Source organism: Mytilus trossulus, chromosome 2, assembly GCF_036588685.1.
Source record: "Mytilus trossulus isolate FHL-02 chromosome 2, PNRI_Mtr1.1.1.hap1, whole genome shotgun sequence".
Taxonomy (NCBI): Eukaryota; Metazoa; Mollusca; class Bivalvia; order Mytilida; family Mytilidae; genus Mytilus; species Mytilus trossulus.
In genome coordinates, this window is record NC_086374.1 from 78,335,141 (window position 1) to 78,358,907 (window position 23,767).

The following is a 23,767-nucleotide window of genomic DNA, read 5'->3' on the forward strand; positions in this document are numbered from 1 at the left end:
ATGCTGTTTAGGAAATTAGAGGATGGTTCCTGGCTGTAGTGGGTGTTCCCTTTTATTAGGTGCTGTTTAGGAAATTAGATGATGGTTCCTGGCTGAAGTTGGTGTTCCCCATTACTAGATGCAGTTTAGGAAATTAGAGGATGGTTCCTGGCTGAAGTTGGTGTTCCCTAGTACTAGTTGTAGTTTAGAAAATTAGAGGAGGGTTCCTGACTAAAGTGGATGTTCCCCATTACTAGGTGCAGTTTAGGAAATAAGAGGAGTATTCCTGGCTGAAGTGGGTGTTCCCTATTACTAGGTGCAGTTTAGGAAATAAGAGGATGGTTCCTGGCAGAAGTGGGTGTTCCCAATTACTAGGTGCAGTTTAGAAAATTAGAGGATGGTTCCTGGCTGAAGTGGATGTTCCCCATTACTAGGCGCAGTTTAGGAAGTTAGAAAATGGTTTCTTGCTGAAGTAGATATTCCCCATTACTAGGTGCAGTTTATGAAATTAGAGGAGTATTCCTGGCTGAAGTGGGTGTTCCCTATTACTAGGTGCAGTTTAAGAAATAAGACGATGGTTCCTGGCTGAAGTGGATGTTCCCCATTACTAGGTGCAGTTTTGAAAATTAGAGGATGGTTCCTGGCTGAAGTGGATGTTCCCCATTACTGGGTGCAGTTTATGAATTAGAGGATGGTTCCTGGCTGAAGTGGATGTTCCCCTTTACTAGGAGCTGTTTATGAATTAGAGGATAGTTTCTGGCTGAATGGATGTTCCCAATTACAAGGTGCTGTAAAAGAAATTAGAGGATGGTTCCTGGCTGAAGTGGAATTGTAACAAAACAGTTTTTGTTTTGAAAAAGATCAATGAAATAAAATATGTGTATTCGTTTTAGTAGCCAGTTCGATAAACTGTTATCATAGATAAATGTCTAGCTTTTAGGAAATTTTGATATGCAAGTGTTTAAATTAAAATAGCAACGCTTTAACAGGTAAGATTTGCCGATATTCAGTCAATGAACCATGACTGAATGTATTTGGCTTAGCAATCTCCATGGTAATGAGATGTGCCAATGCTAATACAATGCATGCAAAATACCATTGATTTATTATAAGTAGTTCCCTTTAAACAAACCTTAACACAAACTAAGTCATGAAAACTAAGCAAAATTTTAAAGTCAATAAACCATAACTGAGGGGACAGGGTCAAATAATCTCCATGGTAATGAGATATTGCCAATGCTAATACAACTGCATACCAAAAATCTTTAACTTACCACTAGTGGTTCCCCATAAACTGACCTAATCACAAACTAATACATGAAAACTAATCAAATATTTCGAAGTCAATAGACTGTGACTGAGGGGGTGCGGCAAAATAATCTCCATAGAAATGAGATTTGCCAATGCTCATACAACTGCATACCAATTATAATTAACTTACCACTGGTGGTTCCCCAAAAACTGACGTAATCACAAACTAATACATGAAAACTAGGCAAAAGTTTTAAAGTCAAGACCATAACTGAGGGGGTGGGGCCAAATAATCTCCATGGTAATAAGATTGGCCAATACTAATATAACTGCATACCAAATATCTTTGACTTACCACTAGTGGTTCGCTATAAACTAGACCTAATCACAAACTAATACATTGTTGACGCCACTGCCGTATTTGTCGCTGACACTGGAAATACCATACCAATGTCTCTCTTTTTGACTCTGTCAAGCGAGACTAAAATAGCTCAAACCCTAGTCTGTATTCTTATTTGTTAATCACAAACTATAATGGTATTGGAATACCAATCACATTGGTTAAAATGATGTGATCATTGGCTATCATATTTAAGATAGTTTTTATCTCAATTTATCTTAACCACAAGTTACAAGCTTCTTATTATTTAGAATTACAGGATTTTACATTGAAATGATGCACATACCAAAGCACTGGATCCTTGTTGGGTGGTAGTCTTGTGCATTAGAAATTGCTACTTCAATTTAATAAAAAAAATCATATAATTATCATATAAATTTAATATTCAAATGCAAGTTTTCTGCATAAAGATAAATTAACAGAAACTCATTAATTATCAAATACACAAAACATCATATCAATAGCAATAAACTCACATTTCCATTACCTAACTGATCCTAAACATTCCAAAGCACTATTATTCTGCTTTAGTCCAAGTAAATGTATCAAGCTTAAACCTATCAGCATATATGTAATAAGATTAAAAACATAGAAGCAAATCTACACATTAATTGTGTAATTTCTTTGTTGTATGTTATAAGATCAAATTACTTCCATAAGTTATTAGTTGTGTCTCAAGTTTCAAAGTAATTTCACCATTTCAAATTATGTAGTATTTGACACCTTTGGCACATCACTTGATGTTAAACAGCAAGTCACTATGTTTTATACGTCAACCTACTAAAAGTAGGAATTTATTTTCCCCATTTTTTTACTACAAATATATCTGTTAAAATTAAATCTGTTTCTGTATTTTTAACTTTTATTGAAGGGATTTCAATAAAATTTCAAATAACAAAACCTATTTTAATGTGTCCTTCTGTGAGCTTAACTAGAAAATAAAGATTCATTTACACTACATAATTATATACTGTGATAAAAATATTTGTCCCACTCATTTACATAATACATTTATAAAAATAATTTTTATTCTTGATTCTGTATATTCAGAAATTGTTGCAAGGTTTTTATTAATGCCAATAATGCAACTGAACTGGTTGAGTATTACAATAATAAGAACTCACATATTGGTATCTGCTACATATATCTCTACGCAGATTTGCCTTAAATCCCAATAGTTAATCTTGCAATTTTGTCCATTTTGTAAAATCGCAAAAATAAATGTACGCAATAATGTCTGAATTTACAGTATAAAACCCCCAACATTAGCAATATTACACTTTCAAACAGATATATGAAAGTATTATATATAACATTTTTTTTCTAATGATTTTGACATGATGTTCCACAAAAAATACAAATTTATAGCAAAATGTCATGTTAAAATCATTCTTTGGTAAGAACTTAAAATTAAGTAGACCACATTCAAACTGTATACCATTGAAATTATTTTTGTATCCTTAATAAGGATAGTTCTCCAGACTGCTTGTTTTGTGGTGGGATGAAAATTTAAAATTGCCTTTTTGAAACCGATTGACATGTTGAATTTATAAAAGTCTCTCTACTTAAGCACAAAGGAATTCCTTACAACCTTGAAAATGGATTGTCTGAAAAAGGGCATATAATGATAAGTTATCTAATGAGAAAAATCTGACCATAACAATAATACATAACCTTTCAATATATCTGATGGATTTAGGGGAAGACAATATGAAGTAACTGTTAAATAAGTATGATACAGTACTAGGACTTAGACAGAACATTTAGCCAAAGCTATAATTTATTTTAAAATGGCTTCCAAGCCATTTAATGATAGAAATTAAGACAATAAAAAAAACAAAATTCTGTCCTGTTCTTTAATAATTCTTAACAAGACTATTAAGCAATATATTGCACACTTTATCTATAAGACTAAAACATAAATATGTCTGTTTTCTTGCATCCGTATTGACCTTACATCTTATCACTGATCTAACAGAATCAAAAGAGTATTCAAGAATAGAGCTTTGTGTCATTTGAGTAGTTTACAAATCCTATTTTCAATGGATTCTTGATAATAAAATTGACCAAAAATTGATTGAAAAGTTGCAAAACAATTGAAAATTACAAATATACCATTATACATTGTACATGCTGCCATTATATTTGTGAAAATCAAGGTTGGACTTATAGAAAACATGTACAATTTACTATTTCCAAATTTTGTTGATAAACAATAAAATAAATAGAAATTCGACCGACTGACTTTTTTTTTCAGACAGAAGGCAGGAAACCAGACATATTTTTTGTTGTCTAATATCATTTTAATAACATCTACAAATGTACTAAAAATATCAAATATTTTAACTTGAAAAAAATGACTTATAAAAAATAGCTTACAAAATGTATGTCACACAAATTATATATGTGCCTATTCAACTGAAAGACATTGCAATTTGTTAAATGAAGCTAAAATCCAGTATTATCAAACTTCTGTCTTCAGTAAAGTTATTTTAACATTGTCATGCACTCCTTGTAGCAGTAGTTCACCATCATAAGTAATAATCTTCTTTCTCTTAGCTGCCCGTAATGTTCCTACCATTGCTTCAAAAAGGTTGGCACAATCATCATCATTAAACAATACACCAAAGGTTACTTCATGTTGTTTGTCAGAATCTGAAATAGAGCAGAATCAAAATGATAGGCAGTCTCTTTTAAGTTGTAAAGAAAGTTAATTACAAGAACATAGTAAATCATACATTAATAATGTTGACACAACAATTACTATGCTCACTACATTTGTAAGTCTCTCCTATACAACCTTCTGCAAATTTAATCTATTCTTATACAAATAACTTACTTTCTGTACCTAATCTCTGAATAGCATCAATTAAATGTCCAATCTCTTTGTTTACGTCCATTTTTTTGGACCTGAAAAACAGAAAAAGAATTCAACATGTTTTATTAATCTTTGGAATTCCAATAACACACCTTAAAGGGGCACTAGCTGTCAAATTCATGGTCACCAATTTGACTAACTAAATGGTTAAATTGAAGGTCACATGAATATGGATTTAATAAGATCTAATTATTCACTTGTAAGTGAATAATACATTATCAATTTTTCTTTGCTTATTTTGACAAAATTAACCCATACTGGCTGCTAAAAGCGAATTATTTTTTCACCATTTCACTTTCATTTATGATTAAACAAAACATATTATATTTTTGATTTTTTATATATCTCGTAGCTAGTGCCCCTTTAATGGCTAAATAGATGGCATATTGATTATAAAGATCTTTTCTAGATTGGACTTTATTACAAATAGAGATTGGACTTTATTACAAAGTTATAAATTGTATTTAATAACCATGTGCTGAGTAGGCACCCAACTTTAAATCAACATGGTATTGTTTTGGAATTTGTATTTACATTGTTACCATATTAACTGGAAAAATAATGCACTTTACATTAATTTAAAACTTTTTGGACAAGTACCTTGGTTTTTAAAGCAATATACATGAACAGCATATCTTATGAAGTGAACAAGAATTGTAGAATAATTATTCAATCACTTATTGATAATATATATAATATTGAATAAATAATTGTACATGTATATTAATTTACAGTTGTAGTACACATGTAGTCTAACACACATAAAAATATATAGAAATAAAAGTGGATTGTGTCCATAAGACACAGAGGATGAACCCCGCTTATCATGTTTATTGCTTGTTATAAATTCATTTCTTCAATGAATGAATACTCAGAAAATATTATTTTTAGAACATAAATTAATTACATGAAAATGTTTTGATATACACGTACAATAGTAAGTTTCAAAAGTTTATTTATACACATATGGAAACTTATAGATATTGGTCCTCGGAGTTTAGTAGTTTGAAAAGATTTTGTTGCAGACTATAAGAGCCAAGCCTACAGTAGTCCAATTTGATTTAGGATTTATCGTACCCTTGTGTTGATTCAATGCTTAATGTATGGAAATTTTATAGAAAATCCACAGCCATCATCCTTGTGCTCTCATATTTGGCAGTTTGATGACTGATACATTGTAGGGGTATAGGATTACTGCATGTAGTGCTAAATTTTTTGTAGATTTAGGAAGATGTGGTGCGAGTGCCAACAAGACAACTCTCCTTCCAAATAACAATTCATAAAAGTAAACCATTATAGTTCAATGTACGGCCTTCAACACAGAGCTTTGGCTCACACCGAACAACAAGCTATAAACTTATGGGCCCCAAAATTACGATAAACACTTTTAAATTACATAAACAATCAGTGCTAGCATTGAATTCTTTAAAACAAGTTTATTAATGTACAATGTAGGTATTGCTTAACAAATAAAAATATGCAGTGGCGGATCCAGGGGGGGGGGGGGGGGGGGGGGGGTAGAGGGCGTACACCCCCCCTTTATTTTGTCTTTTTTTTTTTAGACTGTACAATGAATAAGACTATAGATTTCGTTAACTTTGCCATTTCCCTTATATTAAATGAAACTGTTCTTTACTTATACAGATATTATTTCTTGCTTGCATTTTACGTCAAATATGTTATTGATTATGTCAGAGACATATATACACATGTATATATGTCTCTGATTATGTCTAATATGTCACGTGATTCACTTCCGGTGGATTTGACCAGTACGTCGAAAAAACGTTATTTTGAAATAGAAATTGATTGAAGATGGCAAGCACGACGCCTTCAAAAAGACAAAGATTGGACCAAGGGCGCATTGACGCATATTTCTCTATTCCACCGAATAGAAGGTAAATCAATTATCTCACATGAACAAAAAAGTTCCACAGCTATAACATTTTAATTTACATACGAACACATGTTTAACCCACACGCTCAAGTCCATAACGAAAACAGTGCACATTGCTGAATAAGGACCCCCAGTCAGTTATTTCTACATAGATAAAAAGCCTTAAGTACGTACGGAACATTTGAATTTCGGAGGTCTGAGAAATGTTAGAGAATAAAAGTCTGCGCCTTATTTTCGTCTCTAAAAATAATTCTAGCAGACAGTGAGTACTAGAACTGACAACACTAATTTTGTCCACTTTGTTAGTATTAGAGGAAACTATATTTTCAACATGATTCATTATTTAGTATAAAATATATAAAACGAGCGTAGTTTTGTTGGTTTTGCTGGTTTTGTTTTGTTCGCATGTAAATCCCAGGCCACCCTCGGTTCGTTCCTAAACTGTTGTTGGTATTTGAATTTATTACTAGTACTGTTCTCGTGTTTTAGTCCAGTCAATCTAGCATAAATTTGACCCTAACCTGAAAGTAATTGCAACAGAAGATTTTAAAGTTGTAATCTTTAGAATTATATCCCAAATATACACAGAAAAAAGTCCCATAAAATGTAACTTGAGGAAGACTAAAAAAATCACCATTTAAAATTCCTATGGAGATTTGCATTGAAAAGGGAGATAACTCTTGCAAAAAGGGCAGAAATATCAATTGAAATTGATACAAAATTATATTTTAACCGCTTCTGTTCATCAGAATGTATTTATTCTTGATTTTTTAGCGGTCTTTAGAGTATAACAAACAACTCTAAATGTGTTTTCATATCTTTTATCAAGCTATAATCTCAATTTCGTAATTCATAGTTCACCATTTATTGAATTTTTCAACATGTCAAGGTAAAGAATCGCAAATTTAATCAAAATAATTAAGCATGTATTCGTAAGATAGGTAAGTTGCTGAAAAAATATAATATGCAGGTATAAACAATACCAAATTTTCACATTATTTTTTCAAAATGGTCACAAAGCTTCAAATTTGCAATTTCTTTAATTAAAAAAATGCACGAAAAAATAAACCTACCCATAACGTTTCGGTTTTGTACATTTCATGAGTGGAATATTATATAATTAAGTCAAATACCACAAACTTAAAACCCCATCAAAGTATCATACTATACCTAAATTTCAAGAAAAACAACCAAAAACTTACCAAAAAAGACTCATTTTTGTAAGAGTTATCTCCCCTTCCAATGTTAATTTCCATAGGAAATTAAAAATGTTGATTTTGAGTTTTCCTCAAGTTAGATTTTATTGGACTTTTTTCTGTGTATATAAAGGGCATAATGCTATAGATTAGAACTAAAACATTTTCTGTTGCAATTAGTTTGAGTTTAAATCTTAGTTTGACTGGACTATTTCTTGATGTTTTAAGGAGTTTAGACCAAAGAGATGAATGTGACTGGAATTTTTGTTTCGCCAAAGTGGTATACAGACTTTTTTCAAGGACCGACTGTATATATATCTTATTAACAACAACGTCAAGAATTCTGTTAGTTCATAACTAACTGTACTACAAACTTCAGTCACTGTCACAACTTTTTGTCTCCAATGTGGTCTCTGTCGCAAAAAACCAAACTGAGGGATATCGATCCGGCGGCTCTTGACTTTAAAGTTAGCAATACATTCATGGTAGAAGATCTCCATGCTTCATACTTTGTTTAAAGATGCCTTATGTTACAAACATCATTCTGTCAGATGACCATGACATCCTTTATGGTTTAGCGACTACTTGAGAAAGTTCAAAAACCAATCAGATTTTATTTGTGTTATGTTACATGTACTTTCAAAGGTAGCAAGGTAATATAAAAAAGAAGATATGGTATGATAATATTGCCAATGAGACAACTATCCAAAAAAGACCAAAATGACACAAACATTAACAACTATAGGTCATCGTCCATGTCCACTTTTAAATGACAAATTTCACATCAATTTTATGTACATAGCTTTTGATCGATTCAGTCAGTTGAATTTGTATAATAGACAATTAATGGGGAGAATACGACATCAAAAAAGTCTAATCCATTAACCATACATGGTCCACGTCAGAAACCGTTAAATTAGTACAATTAATACTTATTTTATGTTTTTAAGCCAAAAAAAAGGTCAAAATATTTTTTCGCCTCGCTCCGCTTGGCAAAGATTTGGATCTACGCCCCCCCCCCCCATTCGTAAAACCTGGATCCGCCCCTGAATATGATCTTAATCAAGTACACCTTAAAGCTTTTAGTTTCGACTAATGCAACTCAGCATGAAGTATTTGGGAATTTACAGGTTGATTAGAACTTGTTGTAAAAAATAAACACTAGCCCATCATAGAAAAGCAAATGATTAATCTATGTTTCAAATTTTATAACAAAAATCTCTGTTTTAAAAAAGGCTGTGGATTTTCTATAAAAATCTTGGTTTATTTGCCACAAAGTACTCAATTTCTATCAAACGCAATGAAACAGTAAATAATAATGCTTTGCATCAAGTTTCCCCTTGGTATATTAGTCCAAATAATTATGACGTCTTGAAAGGCTATTATATTTTTTTTCTTTGACACCTTACTTGGTATATATGCACAGGCACTACTAGACCAGGGGAGGATCCAGGATTTTCAGTTAGGGGGGGCGCAATTTTTTAATAAGGCGAAAAAAATTTGAGTATTTTTCAGGGTAAAACTATTGTGTGGTAAAATTTGCGCGAAATTAAAGTTTCAAGCTGAAACCGCCTTAATCCACACCTGACAACAATCTACAGATAGATGGGCGGACAGACGGACACAAAGTGAGACGAGACAAATCACAATTGCACACCTGACCAATACATTTTTCAAACGAAAATTTCTACTTTTACCAGCGATTTTTAATTGTCCTTTCATACTATCTGTTTTTTACTTTTTTGATTTTAGGAGGTTGTGCCAGACTTCACTGTGATCGCCACAAACAACTAAAATCAGATCAATGACATGCATTTACCCAGTTATATTTATTTTCTTGGATTCCAAGCATATAGTAATACGGTACAGAATTCGGCTAAATATTTAGGTTGCAAGTGAGAAATAAATAAGATAGACACAGAGAAACAAATTAATAAACTAACCTTTCGCTTGAAACGGTATTTCTATCTTTCATTACTGATATTTTAAAATAATCTCACAGGCACTTGTCTATTTTTTTTGAGACAAGTGCCTGTGGTTTTCTTGACCGTGTCATGATGAAATTGTGAAAGTGAGTAAGGGATGTTTTGGATCTTCGATTATCAAACAAATTGATTATAAAAACCGCAAATACAATGTGACATTTGTTTTTACTTTAACTGCTAAAATCCTATTATATTTGTCTTCAAACACAGCTCCGTGTTTGACACCTTCCTTTGAAGTTATTTATAGAACTTTAATAAAGCGTAGGTCAGTTATTTAGTAATCACGTTGATTCTGTTAAACTGACTGTTTTATATACTTTGAATGTTAAAAAAAAGATTGAATGGTCTCTTCTGATACTTAAATATGTTGAAGTCAACCCATGCTTTGCAAATTTTAGGGGGCGCATGCCCGCCACGCCCCCCCCCCCCCCCCCCCCCCCCCCTAAATCTGCCCCTGCACTAGACGTTCTGTCAATACATGTAGTATTAAAATATTGGCAATTGGAAGAAAATAGTGTCCATATATATAATATAGAGATATATGGACACTATTTTCTTCCAGTTGCCAATATTTGTATACTATTGACAGAACGTCTAGTGCCTGTGGTATACATATGTACAAAAATTATGGCAAATCTCCATTATTCATTTTCATATCTGTAGTTTTGATACAATTGAAGTTTGATAATTCGTGAATATAAATTATTGAAAAAGAAGGCCATGAAAAACTATGTCGACTGTGGTCGAACTGCATATGGTTGAAACAACCTGTGGCCAAAATGGCAATGTGGCCGAAATGGAATTTCAGACAAATGTCAGATCAACATCATCAACGAAAGTTTTTTTCAAAGACCTGTCGAGTACTCAGTACTGAAAATTATCTTTAGAAAAGAAGATTGATTTTTTTATTAAATCAGTCGGTAATCAGCTCATGTTCTATGTTATAAAATTAAAATTGATATTTTTGAACCTGACGTACGGTAAAGAATATACTTAAGACACTAACTTACTTTACTTAGGATACTTTAAAAAAACAATGTACAAAATACAGTGTGCGATACACCCTAAACCGGAAATTTACAGCGGAAATTGAACGCATGCGTAAAAAAGGCGAGAGCGCATGCGCTACAATTAAGGCCATTTTGGTAAAAAAATGTTATTGATGGATTTTGTGCATTTTTATACCTAACCCCATGAAACAATTAATTAAATGCCGAATTTTGTGTGTATACGATGATCTTAGATTTGCAGAATAATGAATTCAAGGGGACCGATGCAGCCGTATTTAAGTAATTCACTGGCAATCAGACAGGAAATTCAGCGATTTGAGTCGGTGCACCCGAGTATTTATGCCATCTATGATCTTATAGATGCTATTCCAGACCCTTTAATTCAACAACAGATACGAGAACATGTAGTATGCATTGAAGGTAGGTTTTAAAGTTTAATGAAGAGTTCATGGCATGATAATACTACCAATTTTAATTAAATTATGCAAATTAATGTGGATTAACTGTAGGCTGTAGGAGCTATTTATTTTGTAAACAAACGGTAAAATCTACATTATATTGACATGTTGTTTGTAAACTGCCATACACACCGACTTGGAGAATCAATTAATGTTACTCACACCTTTGTCCTACATGTACATCAATGTACATTTCATACGATTTACCCTCATTTAAAGATCTATATATTGACAGTGTGGTGACATTAATTTTGCTCATGTAAGGTTTATGCACCCTCTACTCTAGCAGTTGGGTTAAAAACAGCTTAGACTGTCAAGACTTACAAGATTATCTATGAAGACTATCTATGAAGACAAATTATACCGTCAATAAGTCACCTGTGAGGGACTATAACATGTATAATGCCTACATGTACTCTGTCAAAGTATAAATAAACTGGAACCATCTGACCGACCGTGCAAGGGCTGTATAGCCAGTCAAGGTCGTTAAAAACTTCCATTTGTTGAAGACTCAGTAGCGTTCGCCACTACTACCGAGGAGTTTAAATCAGCACTCCTCAGCAAGCGCGTGTGCAGACCAACCCGTCACACAATAGCCGAAAGAAATCTGTGACGTACCCATCCTAATTTCACAAGTGGGAAATACATATATACAGATAAAAGAAAAGACATAAGTTTTGACTACAACATCATGTACATGTACATGAATGCAAATGATACATATGCCAGAGGTGGATTTAGAGGGGGTTGATTATATAAGGAATCACTGAAGCATGACCGAAGCAGGCAGTCAGTGGGCCCCCACTTATGAAAATTTCTGGATCTGCCCGACTGCCACTGTATGCAGATCTTATCACTAATTGTCTGCCATTACTGGACATCTACATGTACATTGTATGTTGAACTGTCAAACTTGACTTATACTCAACGCCTCCTGGACATGCTGGAGGGTGCAAGAAATAGAGTTATTTTGTAAGATACCTTGTACATGTATAAATGCAGGGATCTCCATGGATAAATATGAACGATGGAGGAACTTTCACCATCATAAACCGTATCTACGCTGTAAAGTGTAGCTCGATCGAAAGTATTTCATATCTCTACATACATTTGTAAGAATAGGTAAAAATGCTAATACAATGTACATTCAATGCTTATTTAAATTATATTTATTTGAATTTTCATTATATATACTATATATACTGAGCCAAAAAAGTTTAGCAACAAAAATATGAAATTTCATTTTATTACAAAATTGTAACAACATATGATTTTAATAATAAAAAAAAGAAATTATGACATGTTAGAAGCAACATGAATGTTTATCACTCAAATTCATTAGGATTTTCTTTGTATGGAGCGCAAGAGGGTCAAAATGCAAAAATGAGTATAGTGTTATTCAAAATAAATTTTTCGGCCATGCCCTTAGGGCATCAATGAAGGATTGGCAGGCACACCAGCAACTGCCCTTAGTCAATGCACTACTCTTGTGGATGGAAAAACTTGTCACGTGTTGATTTAAAGCGAAAGTAGCGCTCCTTCCTTGACGATAGATTTTCTTGGTCTACGACATATGGACCTACATGTATCCTGTGCTGTTGCAATTTGTCAATATCTGTTTGTTAGTCCCTAAACTGTCGACTTATGCACATTTAATCAAGCCACGACATCAAGAACACTCATTCTGGCATCATCCATTCCAATAGCCTTCTGACGGTCATTTTCAGGGAGGCCAGGTTGACGCCCCATTCATTTTTTTTCATTTTTTTGTGTTTTTCTTTACAATGGTGTGTTTCTGAACGTTAGTGAACAAAAAATTTAAACTTTGTTTTAAAAGTACAGGTTTAGAAGGTAAAACATCAATTACACGTGAAAAGCCAAAATGGCGCGAAATCAATATCCGAGAAAAAAAATAAGACTGCTAAAATTTACAGGTAAAACTAAGGATTATTTAAATGATTTTTAAAAAAATATTGCAGAAACAAAAAAAATGAAAAAAAAGTGTTGCTAAACTTTTTTGGCTCAGTATAATATAGAAGAATATATATTTTCAATAGTTGCCATTTGAAAGACCAAGCCCTCATGCCCCCTCCCTTTCCCTTAGTCAAGAATGACCAATATCACAAAGGAATTTTTCTTGCTATTTTTGGTAATTGTTATGGGGGTTAAAAATCATGTGGAGCTTATTTTTCACGAAAACTGTCAAATTCAGAAGTCATAAACCCATTACCGATATGGCTGGTTTGCAGCAACAACTAAACCAGTCGTATCACAGGTTATGTAAAAGGTTATAAAGATTTGTAAAGCAAACATTGTCAAATGAAAAGGTATTCAATGACTTTATCTAGCGAATCCTTGCTATCTTTCGAGTCTGAATAGAAACCAGAAACGTGGATGTAACAATTTGATTTTAAACTACAAAATGAATTCAGAATTAGGCTTACATTAAAAAATTGTTTGTTAGCCCTTTACTGACTGACCCTATCAATTCGTTCCGCCGGAGAATCTTTTATCTTTGTATTTACCAGCAAGATTTTATTTTATTTTATTTTTTCGTTCCTACCAAAAATCTTATATTTGTATTTCCTGCTCATAACTTTTTTTACTAGAATCTTCGGGTTTTATCTTTAACGTATAAGGTCCAGTCCGTTTGGTATCTCCTGAGCGTTTGACATGAACACTTGCATTTGAAGTTTCAAAGCATTTGTTTGAAATCGATGTTGAACGCTTCCTGAAATCATGATATGATGTACCTTACTCTGTACCTTTCTACTTAAAGAGCAGGGTTCATTATCTTCATTTACCAAAAAGTTCGTTTGATACAAAATTATTAACTTGTGTACAAACTAATTTGTAAACGGACGTTGTATTTTATGTAGGGATGGCCTTTTGTGATCTGCAGATCAGGATGATAATGTTAACGATACCGCTATATTATTTATATCTGACATGAAGCAAAAGTGACAAAACCCTGTAAAGTGGAGAATATCTGGCTGTAAAATCGCCAAGTTTTCCATACAGATCATTTATAAATGTGACAGATCATTTATAAATGTGATGTAAAATACGTGACAATTGAGTTTTAAGTCTTGTAGCATTTTTATTGGAAACAAAGGCACACACGAAATGTTTAACTCTAGGGACTTTTTCTACTAGTAATGTATGTCTGCCCAGACATATCTTACCAGTACAAAGTTATCTCTTACAGAAAACCTTTAGGTAACGTACAAGGTAGGGTGGGGATAGGACCTTTATCAGGACTACGGGATCGGGTGTTTTTAAGCTCGGGATTTCGGGATTGACCCTTTCCGGATCCGGGAATCCTTTTTTTTCGGATTTCGGGACGTCGAGATTTACTTTATTTAAATTTGAGACCTCTGGATTTCGTTTTTTTAAGTCTGGGATTTCGGGATCAGGACCCCTCCTATCCCCCCTCAAGGTACGTAGTATATAACATAAGTGCAAGTTCAAACCCTTCAAAGTTCCAGGCATATAAACATGATAAACGTTGAAGACATGCAGCACAGCTCTATATTTTGATATTTAAAAACAAAATAGTAGTGCATATGAATTAGCTTCACGTTCTAGATGATATATTTTTTTTCAAAACTAATAGTCCCAGAAAACTTATTTGCAAAATCAAAACAGACAAAAATGATGTTCTGCAGATTTTGTATCTATAAAATAAAATATTATACCTACCTGCCTACCCATGACAAATAATATACCGAGCCAAGTTATTTTTTTGGGGAAAAAAATAAAATATTTTACGTACCTACCTACCCTGTTTCAAAACATAGGGTCGGAAAAGGGCAAACAAACAATATTTTAATTTAGGCCTTATGATGCTATATTTATTTACAGGAAATATTGAAAGTTTTTACTTTTTAACTTTTAAAGTAATTCTATATTATCCTTACAATACAGCAGTACTCGAGTTATTTGCGATGAAATAATAATTACTGTTTTACATCTTATTTTATACTTCCTAATAAGGGGGATGCTGATTGCGTAAGTCAAAATAAAAGCATGTGTTCAACTTGAAACTTTATAACTGGATTATTCATTTATTTATTTAATGGATTTATCATAACCATTTGCAGAAACTTTGTTAAATAATTCGACAAATGAATCGTCTTTCTTCTATAATATTCTCCTGTCTGGTTTGTTGATCTACCTGTACAAGCTCAGGTACAAGGGATTAGCGATCTTGATCCAGATATCCTTCAGGCATTAGAACTGTATTGGATTATACTATAATAAAAGCCTGAGGGTTATATGCAATTACATGCATTTGATTATAATTGCTAAAAAAATGGTGTCAGCTATAAAAATGATTACAGTTTTGAACGATGGCGCAATCCTTTAACGATGGCACAAGACATTTGAACGATTGTGGGGCGCCATTGTTAAACAGGCCATGAAGATCCTGGCAAATGTAAGGTGAATTGTTTATACATGTATTTACATGATTAAATATTGGAAAAGAATTCATGTTACAGCAGATTTCAGCAAGCATGAAGCTACAGGTAGATTTTTTGGTTAGCTTCCTTGTTAGCTCAACCATGAAATGATTATTACCTAAAAATTGGGAGGAGCATAGCACTAGTTCATCAACCAATGAAAACACTCATATCAATGGCTTAATTGTTTATAATATGCATGTTTCATACAAACATGTTTACCTAAACAACTTTGCAAATTAAATTTTATATTTCATAAAGAATTAAAAAATTCTTAGTATTACAATAAATTAAAAGCCTAGTTACAGTTTATGTTTTGTTCAAGGATGACAACATTTAGTGTTGATTCAATGCTAAACAAACGGAAATTTTATAGAAAATCCACAGCGTTCCCCTTGTACTCTCATATTTGGCAATTTGGTGTTTGATAGATGGAGGATTGCAAGCAGTGCTAGCAATGATTTCCTTAAAACAAGTTTATAAATTTATTAGAAATATGGTAATATGGACCAATTCAAGTACACCTTCTAGGGTGAGCTCGACTTTTGTGACTTTTAAAAAAAAATTAAAGGTTCATTAGGACTTTTTGTAAACAATTAATGCTAGCCAAATCATAGAAAATCAAGTGAGTAATCTATATCTTTGACTGTCCCTCTGGTATCTTCCGTCCCTCTTTTCTGTGCAAAAAAAATTATAACAAAAGTACCTTTTCTAAAAAAAACTATTGGTTTATTTGCCACAAAATCCCCTTTAACTTTTAAATGCAATGAAACTATAAGTAATGCTTGCTTAAGGTTTCCCCTTAAATTTGTATATGTTCACAATAGCCCATCTTTATTGTTCATTATCTTTGCTGTTTTTATACTATTGGAAGTTTGATAAATTCGTAATTCAAAGGCAACAGAAGGGGTCATCAACCTTATATTTACACCGGGATTGTAACCATTGTAAAGTACATACACATACATGTAACAGGATTTATAAATGAACTGAGTAATTGATTGAAATAAAATTGGCAAATCAAACACACCTTAAATTAGTTACCATGTTATCAATACATTTTAAATTTAGATTGAAAACTTATTTTTAAACTGACTTGTAAAACTAGTTTAACAATGTTTGTATTCTGTCACTAGTTCTGATTGGTTCTCTTTTTTATACGACAAAAATTTTCGTCGTATATTGCTATCACGTTGGCGTCGTCTTCGTCGTCGTCGTCGTGGTCGGCAGCGTCCGAATACTTTTAGTTTTCGCACTCTAACTTTAGTAAAAGTGAATATAAATCTATGAAATTTTAACACAAGGTATACGACCATAAAAGGAAGGTTGGTATTGATTTTGGGAGTTTTGGTCCCAACATTTTAGGAATTAGGGGCCAAAAAGGGCCCAAATAAGCATTTTCTTGGTTTTCTCACTATAACTTTAGTTTAAGTTAATAGAAATCTATGAAATTTTGACACAAGGTTTATGACCACAAAAGAAAGGTTGGGATTGATTTTGGGAGTTTTGGTTTCAACAGTTTAGGAATTAGGGGCCAAAAAAGGGCCCAAATAAGCATTATTCTTGGTTTTCGCACAATAACTTTGGTTTAAGTAAATAGAAATCAATGAAATTTAAACACAATGTTTATGACCACAAAAGGAAGGTTGGTATAGATTTTGGGAGTTTAGGTCCCAACAGTTTAGGAATTAGGGGCCAAAAAGGGACCCAAATAAGCATTTTTCTTGGTTTTCGCACCATAACGTTAGTATAAGTAAATAGAAATCTATGAAATTTAAACACAAGGTTTATGACCATAAAAGGAAGGTTGGTATTGATTTTGGGAGTTTTGGTCCCAACAGTTTAGGAAAAAGGGGCCCAAAGGGTCCAAAATTAAACTTTGTTTGATTTCATCAAAATTGAATAATTGGGGTTCTCTGATATGCCGAATCTAACTGTGTATGTAGATTCTTAACTTTTAGTCATGTTTTCAAATTGGTCTACATTAAGGTCCAAAGGGTCCAAAATTAAACTTAGTTTGATTTTGACAAAAAATGAATCGGTTGGGTTCTTTGATATGTTGAATCTAAAAATGTACTTAGATTCTTGATTATTGGCCCAGTTTTCAAGTTGGTCCAAATCTGGGTCCAAAATTAAACTTTATTTGATTTCATCAAAAATTGAATAAATGGGGTTCATTGATATGCCAAATCTAACTGTGTATGTAGATTCTTCATTTTTGGTCCCGTTTTCAAATTGGCCTACATTAAGGTCCAAAGGGTCCATAATTAAACTAAGTTTGATTTTAACAAAAATTAAATTCTTGGGCCTCTTTGATATGCTGAATCTAAACATGTACTTAGATTTTTGATTATGGGCCCAGTTTTCAAGTTGGTCCAAATCAGGATCTAAAATTATTATATTAAGTATTGTGCAATAGCAAGTCTTTTCAATTGCACAGTATTGTGCAATGGCAAGAAATATCTAATTTCACAATATTGTGAAATAGCAAATTATTTTTTTAATTAGAGTTATCTTTCTTTGTCCAGAATAGTAAGCAAGAAATATCTTATTGCAAGAATTTTTTTTTATTGGAGTTATCTTTCTTTGTCCAGAATCAACTTAAATCTTTGTTATATACAATATACAATGTATATTCACTTTTTACTACCAACTGATAAATTTAAATGATCTTTACCATTCAGTGATAACAAGCAGTTTTTTTACATCTTAATATTTTATCAGGGTTTCCCCTGGGTCAATTATTTTTTTCGCCACCTCTTTCGCCAAAACAATATTTTTTTCGCCACTTTATTATTTTTTTCGCCAAAGTAACCGATAATATTTTTCTTTTAAAATTTTCCTTTTTTTCCAGCCCTTCCCCCTAAATAAGAAGTGTTTTTTTTACAAAACGAAGCATCTTATTACTTAGTCCAAATAATTATGACGTCTTGAAAGGCTATTGTAATTTTTTTCTTTGACGCCTTACTTTGATGTAAGGCGTCAAAGAAAAAAATTATAATAGCCTTTCAAGATGTCATAATTATTTGGACTACGTATACTTATTACTTGGAATTGATCCCTCGTGTAAGGTGTAGTCATTACATTGAAGGGTTACTCTCATCCCAACCTTTTGAATAGATTTCTTCATAACGACAGTTTTCTTTTCTAGACCATCGTAAATAAGTAAAACTATATGCTTGAAACACGTGTGTAACTGAAACGACTTTGAAGTACCCACTCAAATCAATGATCTATATGAAAGTTAAATGATAAAGTTTTAAATCAGAGACCTTTCTTGCTTTTGAACATTTTTCGTCATAACAACAATTTTCTTTTCTGGACTATCATTAAAAGAAGGAGAGGAAGCGTAAAAAATTTGCTTCAAACACGTGCGTCGCAAAGTGGTTAATAAATCCCTTTTGTGACATGCTACAGAAGCCATTTAACTATATGATTTGTCATATCATACATTCAACACCTTTATTAATTAGTCCTTTGATGTCGATAGCTATAAATGCAATCAGCTGATTATTGATTTTCTGTCAAAATCTTAACGAGTTCAAGGTGAATTCCGAGTATTGTCTGATCGGTAAAGTCAGAGAAACCCGAAAAAAAGTAAACAAACAAGATGGCTGAAAATAAATCGTTATATATATTTCTTTCGCCAAATTCTTTCGCCAATGACGAATTTTAATCGCCACAATTATTATTTTTTCGCAAATTGCGAAAAATGGCGACCGCCAGCGGAAACCCTGATTTTATGATGTATTTAAATGAGTAGTTATTGTTGCAAACTCCATTAGAATATTTTAATTGAGATTAGTTTTGGAATAAGGGAAAGGGGGATGTGATTAAAAAATTGGGTTCAATTTTTATACGACCGCAAATTTTGAAAAAATTTTCGTTGTATATTGCTATCACGTTGGCGTCGTCGTCGTCGTCGTCGTCGTCGTCCGAATACTTTTAGTTTTCGCACTCTAACTTTAGTAAAAGTGAATAGAAATCTATGAAATTTTAACACAAGGTTTTATGACCATAAAAGGAAGGCTGGTATTGATTTTGGGAGTTTTGGTCCCAACATTTTAGGAATTAGGGGCCAAAAAGGGCCCAAATAAGCATTTTCTTGGTTTTCGCACTATAACTTTAGTTTAAGTTAATAGAAATCTATGAAATTTTGACACAAGGTTTATGACCACAAAAGAAAGGTTGGGATTGATTTTGGGAGTTTTGGTTTCAACAGTTTAGGAATTAGGGGCCAAAAAAGGGCCCAAATAAGCATTATTCTTGGTTTTCGCACAATAACTTTAGTTAAAGTAAATAGAAATCAATGAAATTTAAACACAATGTTTATGACCACAAAAGGAAGGTTGGTATTGATTTTGGGAGTTTTGGTCCCAACAGTTAAGGAAAAAGGGGCCCAAAGGGTCCAAAATTAAACTTTGTTTGATTTTATCAAAATTGAATAATTGGAATTCTTTAATATGCCGAATCTAACTGTGTATGTAGGTTCTTAATTTTTGGTCCCGTTTTCAAATTGGTCTACATTAAGGTCCAAAGGGTCCAAAATTAAACTTAGTTTGATTTTAACAAAAATTGAAACCTTGGGGTTCTTTGATATGCTGAATCTAAAAATGTACTTAGATTTTTGATTATTGGCCCCGTTTTCAAGTTGGCCCAAATCGAGGTCCAAAATTAAACATTGTTTGATTTCATCAAAAATTGAATAAATGGGGTTCTTTGATATGCCAAATCTAACTGTGTATGTAGATTCTTAATTTTTGGTCCAGTTTTAAAATTCGTCTAAATTAAAGTGCAAAGGGTCAAAAATTAAACTAAGTTTGATTTTAACAAAAATTAAATTCTTGGGCCTCTTTGATATGCTGAATCTAAACATGTACTTAGATTTTTGATTATGGGCCCAGTTTTCAAGTTGGTCCAAATCAGGATCTAAAATTATTATATTAAGTATTGTGCAATAGCAAGTCTTTTCAATTGCACAGTATTGTGCAATGGCAAGAAATATCAAATTTCACAATATTGTGAAATAGCAATTTTTTTTTCAATTAAGAGTTATCTTTCTTTGTCCAGTATAGTAAGCAAGAAATATCTGCAAGAATTTTTTTTAATTGGAGTTATCTTTCTTTGTCCAGAATCAACTTAAATCTTTGTTATATACAATATACAATGTATATTCACTTTTTACTACCAACTGATAAATTTAAATAATCTTTACCATTCAGTGATAACAAGCAGTTTTTTTACATCTTAATATTTTATGATGTATTTAAATGAGTAGTAATTGTTGCAAACTCCATTAGAATATTTTAATTGAAATTAGTTTTGGAATAAGGGAAAGGGGGATGTGATTAAAAATTGGGTTCAATTTTTCTCATTTGAAATTTCATAAACATGTTAATATTTTATATTAATCAACGTAATTGTAGTTTATGAATCTAATAGATGTTTAAAAACTTTAACTGCTGACTGAATGTAATGTTAAATGGAAGAAAACAAAATTTCTTTCTAGATACTAGCTTTTGATCATAAACAAGCTTCTGTCCAACTTCGGTACAAATCCAAAATAGGATAAAAAAGTTATTAAAATTTGTAAAAGTTTAACCACAGAGTGAATGTGTTGTTTCCTGGCAAAAAACTAAGTCCATTTAAAAGTAAAATAAGGAAAAATGGATTTATCTTTTTACAAAGTTTACTTCTGGAAATGATTATAAACAAACTTCTTTCCAAGTTTGGTACCAACCGATTACCAGGATAGTTTAAGAAAGTTATTAAAATTAAAAAACTTAAACCACAGAGTGAATGTAATATTTCCCTGTAGAAAAACTAAGTCCTTTTATCACCAAGTTTGGTACTAACTGGTTACCAGGATAGTTTAAGAAAGTTATTAAAATTAAAAAAACTATCTTATGATCATACATTTTTTGTTGTCCACCCCACTGCCATGACTGCTATATGAGTAAAATATTTTTGAAATTATACACACTATTCTTCTAATCTTTCCTTTAATTCTAATAGATGTACATGTAATAATGCATACAATATAGGTCATGTAATAACACATACAATATAGGTCAAATACATTGTACATGTATATTTGATCTCATTTTAAAGGTTGTTTTTTGGTCTGTTTTTCTAATACTGTATATATGCATTAAGTTAAATTATATTTGGTGAATAGAGTGATTGTAGTGCATTAAACCTATATACATGTATCTAGTTCCTTGTTCATGTACTAGCTTTAAAGTCTTGAACATATTTTGTGTCACTGCATGATGTCAGTGCCATTTGTTGTCTCTTTGACACATTCCCCATTTCCATTCTCAATTTTATTTTATAAGCAGGCCAGAATATACTTGTATCTCACATTCCTGAGAAAAAATAACAACAGAAAATTAGAAAGAAAAACTAGCAAGCTACAGTAAGAAGTGCAGAATGAATAAAACAAATACCATTGCTGAAAGCCAATATACATGTGTAGTTGCTTACATCTACATCATTTTGTCTCTAATGGCAAGGTGTCTCATTGGCAGTAAAATAGCAAGTAAATAAAACATGTAAAGGAAACAAAACATTAAAGTACATGTATACATGTATGTTCCAATGTGAGCACATTTTGCAGTGTTTCAATAAAAAAAATGATTTTGTGCCTTTTTTTGGCCACCACAATACCTGAAGGGGCATTACATGTAAGTTTACCCTTGTTCGTCTGCCGTCTCAAAGTTGGTTTCCGTTCTCTAACTTTAGTTTGCAAAAACCAATTCACAATGCACAATGCTTATTGCCACAAAATACAGATCAAGTTTGAATTTTGGTGGTGTCATTCAAACCATTCTCGAGTTTTGCCCCTTTACAAATGGAAAAATTGCAAAATTATTTTGTTTCTGTTCTTTAACTTAAGATTGCCTCAACTAAATGTTATGAAACTTATACACAATGGTATATATATCTAGCTAATTGCCACAAAATACAGATCAAGTTTGATTTTTTGGTGTCACTTTTACTGTTTAAGAGTTACGCCATTTACATATGGAAAAATTGCTGATTTTTTGTCTCGCCTTGACGGAGTCAAAAAGCAAGACATAGGTATGGTGTTTCCTGTGTCAGCAGCGGTGACACCCATCCAGACCCTTTTGTTTTCCACATGTTAATATTGCCAATTGCAATAATAAACAAGTTCCAGGTTGAATCATATACCAACTGTTACATACATGTATTACCTTATCTGTACGGTCCGCATCTGACAGGCAGACCACCAAACAGTGTATTTATGATTTGCTATAGTATATATAGGGTCATAATCACAGGGTTGGCACTATTTAATTCAGTCATTGTCACATTGTTTTCTATTGTAGTATTTTAATCAGCATGACTTTATAAGATGACAATACAAATACTAAAAATTTAGACTTAAAATAAGGTGTACAGTATCTAATTTGTTAGCCGGCATGATGTCAAAACAGCAAATCAAAGCATTCAACTTTGATGCTGTTGATTTTAAATTACTCTATTCCAGACCCTTTTGTTTTCCAAATAATTAATATTGCCAATTAGGCGTAATCAAGTGATTGTCACTTTTAAATTTATTATGCAAAAAAGAAATTATTTTGTTAAAAAATGCATCAATAGTTTATACATGTATAACTTGTATCATCACAACTGACTCTACATGTATTTATGTAGACAAGATTTGTATAAACGTAAGCCATGTATAAAAGTCAGATCAAGAAAATTATAAAATCTTAAATTGATTTGTAACCCTTTGTGAACTTACTCCTCAAGAAAGGGTACTATTAAATTTGTGTGCATGTAATATATTTACATGCACTTTCCACACTAAGGACTATATACATTTTTGTATATGCAGGATGTTTGTGGATTATTGAAAAGTTGAGAACCAACATGACTAGTGTTAAAATTTTCTTCCACATACAGCTTTTTATTAATAAAAAAAACCATTGACTTGAACTAGTCTGCCAAGATTAGTCTTGATAATTACTTCAGAACTACTTTTATGACTGAAAAATGCCAAACATTATGCAAGTTGTCATTCATAGTCTTTGAATTGTCTCCCCTACATTACTTTCTGAATGATGATAGTGTTTGCAGTTTTTTAAATCCTAAAAAAATCATGGCACATTTGCTTCCCTCAAGTTGAAAATAAGCAGATGCTTATACAGAATTTATTTTGAATGAACATTACAAGTAGATTTTTATGTTTATTTAAATCTGTTTTGGTGGAGACATGAGTAA

The 23,767-nt window shown here is 32.2% G+C and overlaps 2 protein-coding genes across 13 annotated transcripts in view; one reads left to right on the forward strand and one right to left on the reverse strand.

Annotated features, from left to right (window-relative positions):
* Positions 1-1,992: 1,992 nt before the first annotated feature.
* LOC134708053 (costars family protein ABRACL-like) lies at positions 1,993-10,683 on the reverse strand. Of its 2 annotated transcripts, none has more exons than XM_063568329.1 (3): positions 10,597-10,683; positions 4,470-4,540; positions 1,993-4,285 (listed from the first exon to the last, which is right to left on the reverse strand). In XM_063568329.1, exons 2-3 carry the CDS (start codon positions 4,528-4,530, stop codon positions 4,095-4,097), a joined length of 252 nt encoding a protein of 83 aa, XP_063424399.1. In that variant the 5' UTR covers positions 4,531-4,540; positions 10,597-10,683; the 3' UTR covers positions 1,993-4,094. The 2 variants fall into 2 exon arrangements, with proteins under 2 accessions (XP_063424399.1, XP_063424398.1); XM_063568328.1 differs by lacking the exon at positions 10,597-10,683 and adding an exon at positions 9,545-9,610.
* The window catches only part of LOC134708049 (arf-GAP with GTPase, ANK repeat and PH domain-containing protein 1-like), a 100,734-nt gene continuing 87,642 nt past the window's right edge, over positions 10,676-23,767 (forward strand). For all 11 annotated transcript variants that reach the window (XM_063568311.1, XM_063568315.1, XM_063568312.1 and 8 more), the window contains exon 1: positions 10,676-11,016. In XM_063568311.1, coding sequence (XP_063424381.1) covers positions 10,842-11,016 — 175 coding nt within the window. In that variant the 5' untranslated portion in view covers positions 10,676-10,841. The remainder of the gene's footprint in view (positions 11,017-23,767) is intronic.